We start from the raw sequence: 1,489 nt of genomic DNA, 5'->3' as shown, positions 1-1,489 counted from the left end.
AACTTTCTTTTTTTGCAGCTGTTAAAATGAAGTATTTCTCCCAGTTTTTTATCAGAGATTCACTGGAAACATTTTCAATTAATTTTTTTAACTTCAGTCGGAGGAATATACCGAGCACTGAAAATTTCAGCCCTGTGCGCTACGCTTGGCAAACTGCTAAGCAACTGAAAGGAGAAGCTTAGCGGGGGAAAGGCTGAATGACTTGAGTGCAATTGCCCGTGTTACCTGCGCTGCTTAGAGACCAAACACGGCATATCCAGCGACTGACTCACTACGTTCCCTCTCTCCTCCAATCTCCAGCCGATGGCTCCGTCTCACTGACTGGCAGCAGCGAGGAATTTGGCTCGGCACGCTTTGAATTTGTCGGGCATTTCGCCGACTTCCTCCTGCCGCTCCTGCTTCCTTGAAGAAGAAGGGGCAGCCTGGCATCAAGCAGCACTGCTCCTCGGCGTGCAGAAAATGCAGCAAGGTGGCGATGGCCACCGGTTGTGCACAGAGAGGTTCAGGTGGGACATCAGGGGAGCTCTTCCCAAATGGCGGCGTCCTGGCAAAACCCTGCTTGGCTGCTTCTCTGAGAGGACACCCTCCAGAGGCCACATCTTTCAGGACATTCAGGGTGGGATCCCGCCGCAAGCCCCAGCTCTGCTGTGTGCTGTCGGGGAGGAGGCACTAAGCTTGGCCGTGTCCTTCTTCCAGGGCTGGAAGGACACTTGGACTCTGGCCCCAGGCTGAGCTCCCAGAGGATGTCCCCAGGAGCGGTGAAAGGAGGAGAAGCCTTGAGGGGGCTGCAAGGCTCGCCCCTGTGGGCTGCCCCACCGAGGCTGGGCCAGTGGGGCAGGTTGCTGGGCCAGCAAGGGCAGGGCTCACCTTTGGGAAGGTGCTGGCTCCCCGTGGATGCAGAGTGCCACCTACTGAGCCACCGCTCCCAGCAGCACCTGGGGTTTTCCAGCAGGACACCCAGGCTGGGGCTGCTGCTCAAAGTGCCCTTGCCCGCTCTGGCTGGTCCATCATGCCGGTCCCAGAGGACAGGGAGCTTCCCCAAAAGCTGGCGAGCCCAATGGCGTGCACCTTAGAGATTAGCAGGGAGCCCGTGCAGGGAGCTGCATGCACGGGCACAGCCAGAGTCTTTCCTTGGCGTCTGCCCTGAGCCAGACTTTGTTTTCCACGGACCAGTGGCACAGTGGGAGGAGGTGGGCCCGTGGTACACTGCCCCATTCTTGCTGGCAGAAATGAACGCCTCGGGAGCCGGGCTGGTCCTTCCTGTGCCTCGACTGTCTTTTTGCTAGCCCTGAAAACCTTCAGTGCAGCCCGGACTCAGACAGCACCTGGCGCAGGTGGTGTTGGGGCCAACTTTTTTCCCCTCTGGTCTCCGGCCACATCTGTGGAATACGGCACCGTGGCCACGTCGGAGGGGAGGTTTCTCTCCATCAGTCTGCCTTTCTTTTCCCAGGCTCATCTCCAGAAAACGTCCCAGCGATGAAGACTGTGG

The 1,489-nt window shown here is 58.1% G+C and overlaps 1 protein-coding gene across 1 annotated transcript in view; it reads right to left on the bottom strand.

The window, feature by feature from the left end:
• AREG (amphiregulin) overlaps nt 1-371 on the bottom strand; it is a 9,136-nt gene extending 8,765 nt beyond the window's left edge. Inside the window, exon 1 of the mRNA XM_009324900.1 lies at nt 323-371. Coding sequence (XP_009323175.1) covers nt 323-371 — 49 coding nt within the window. The remainder of the gene's footprint in view (nt 1-322) is intronic.
• Nucleotides 372-1,489: the final 1,118 nt, after the last annotated feature.

This window comes from Pygoscelis adeliae, unplaced genomic scaffold (assembly GCF_000699105.1).
Source record: "Pygoscelis adeliae isolate BGI_AS28 unplaced genomic scaffold, ASM69910v1 Scaffold316, whole genome shotgun sequence".
NCBI lineage: Eukaryota > Metazoa > Chordata > Aves > Sphenisciformes > Spheniscidae > Pygoscelis > Pygoscelis adeliae.
This window is presented reverse-complemented; position numbering and strand designations above follow the sequence as displayed.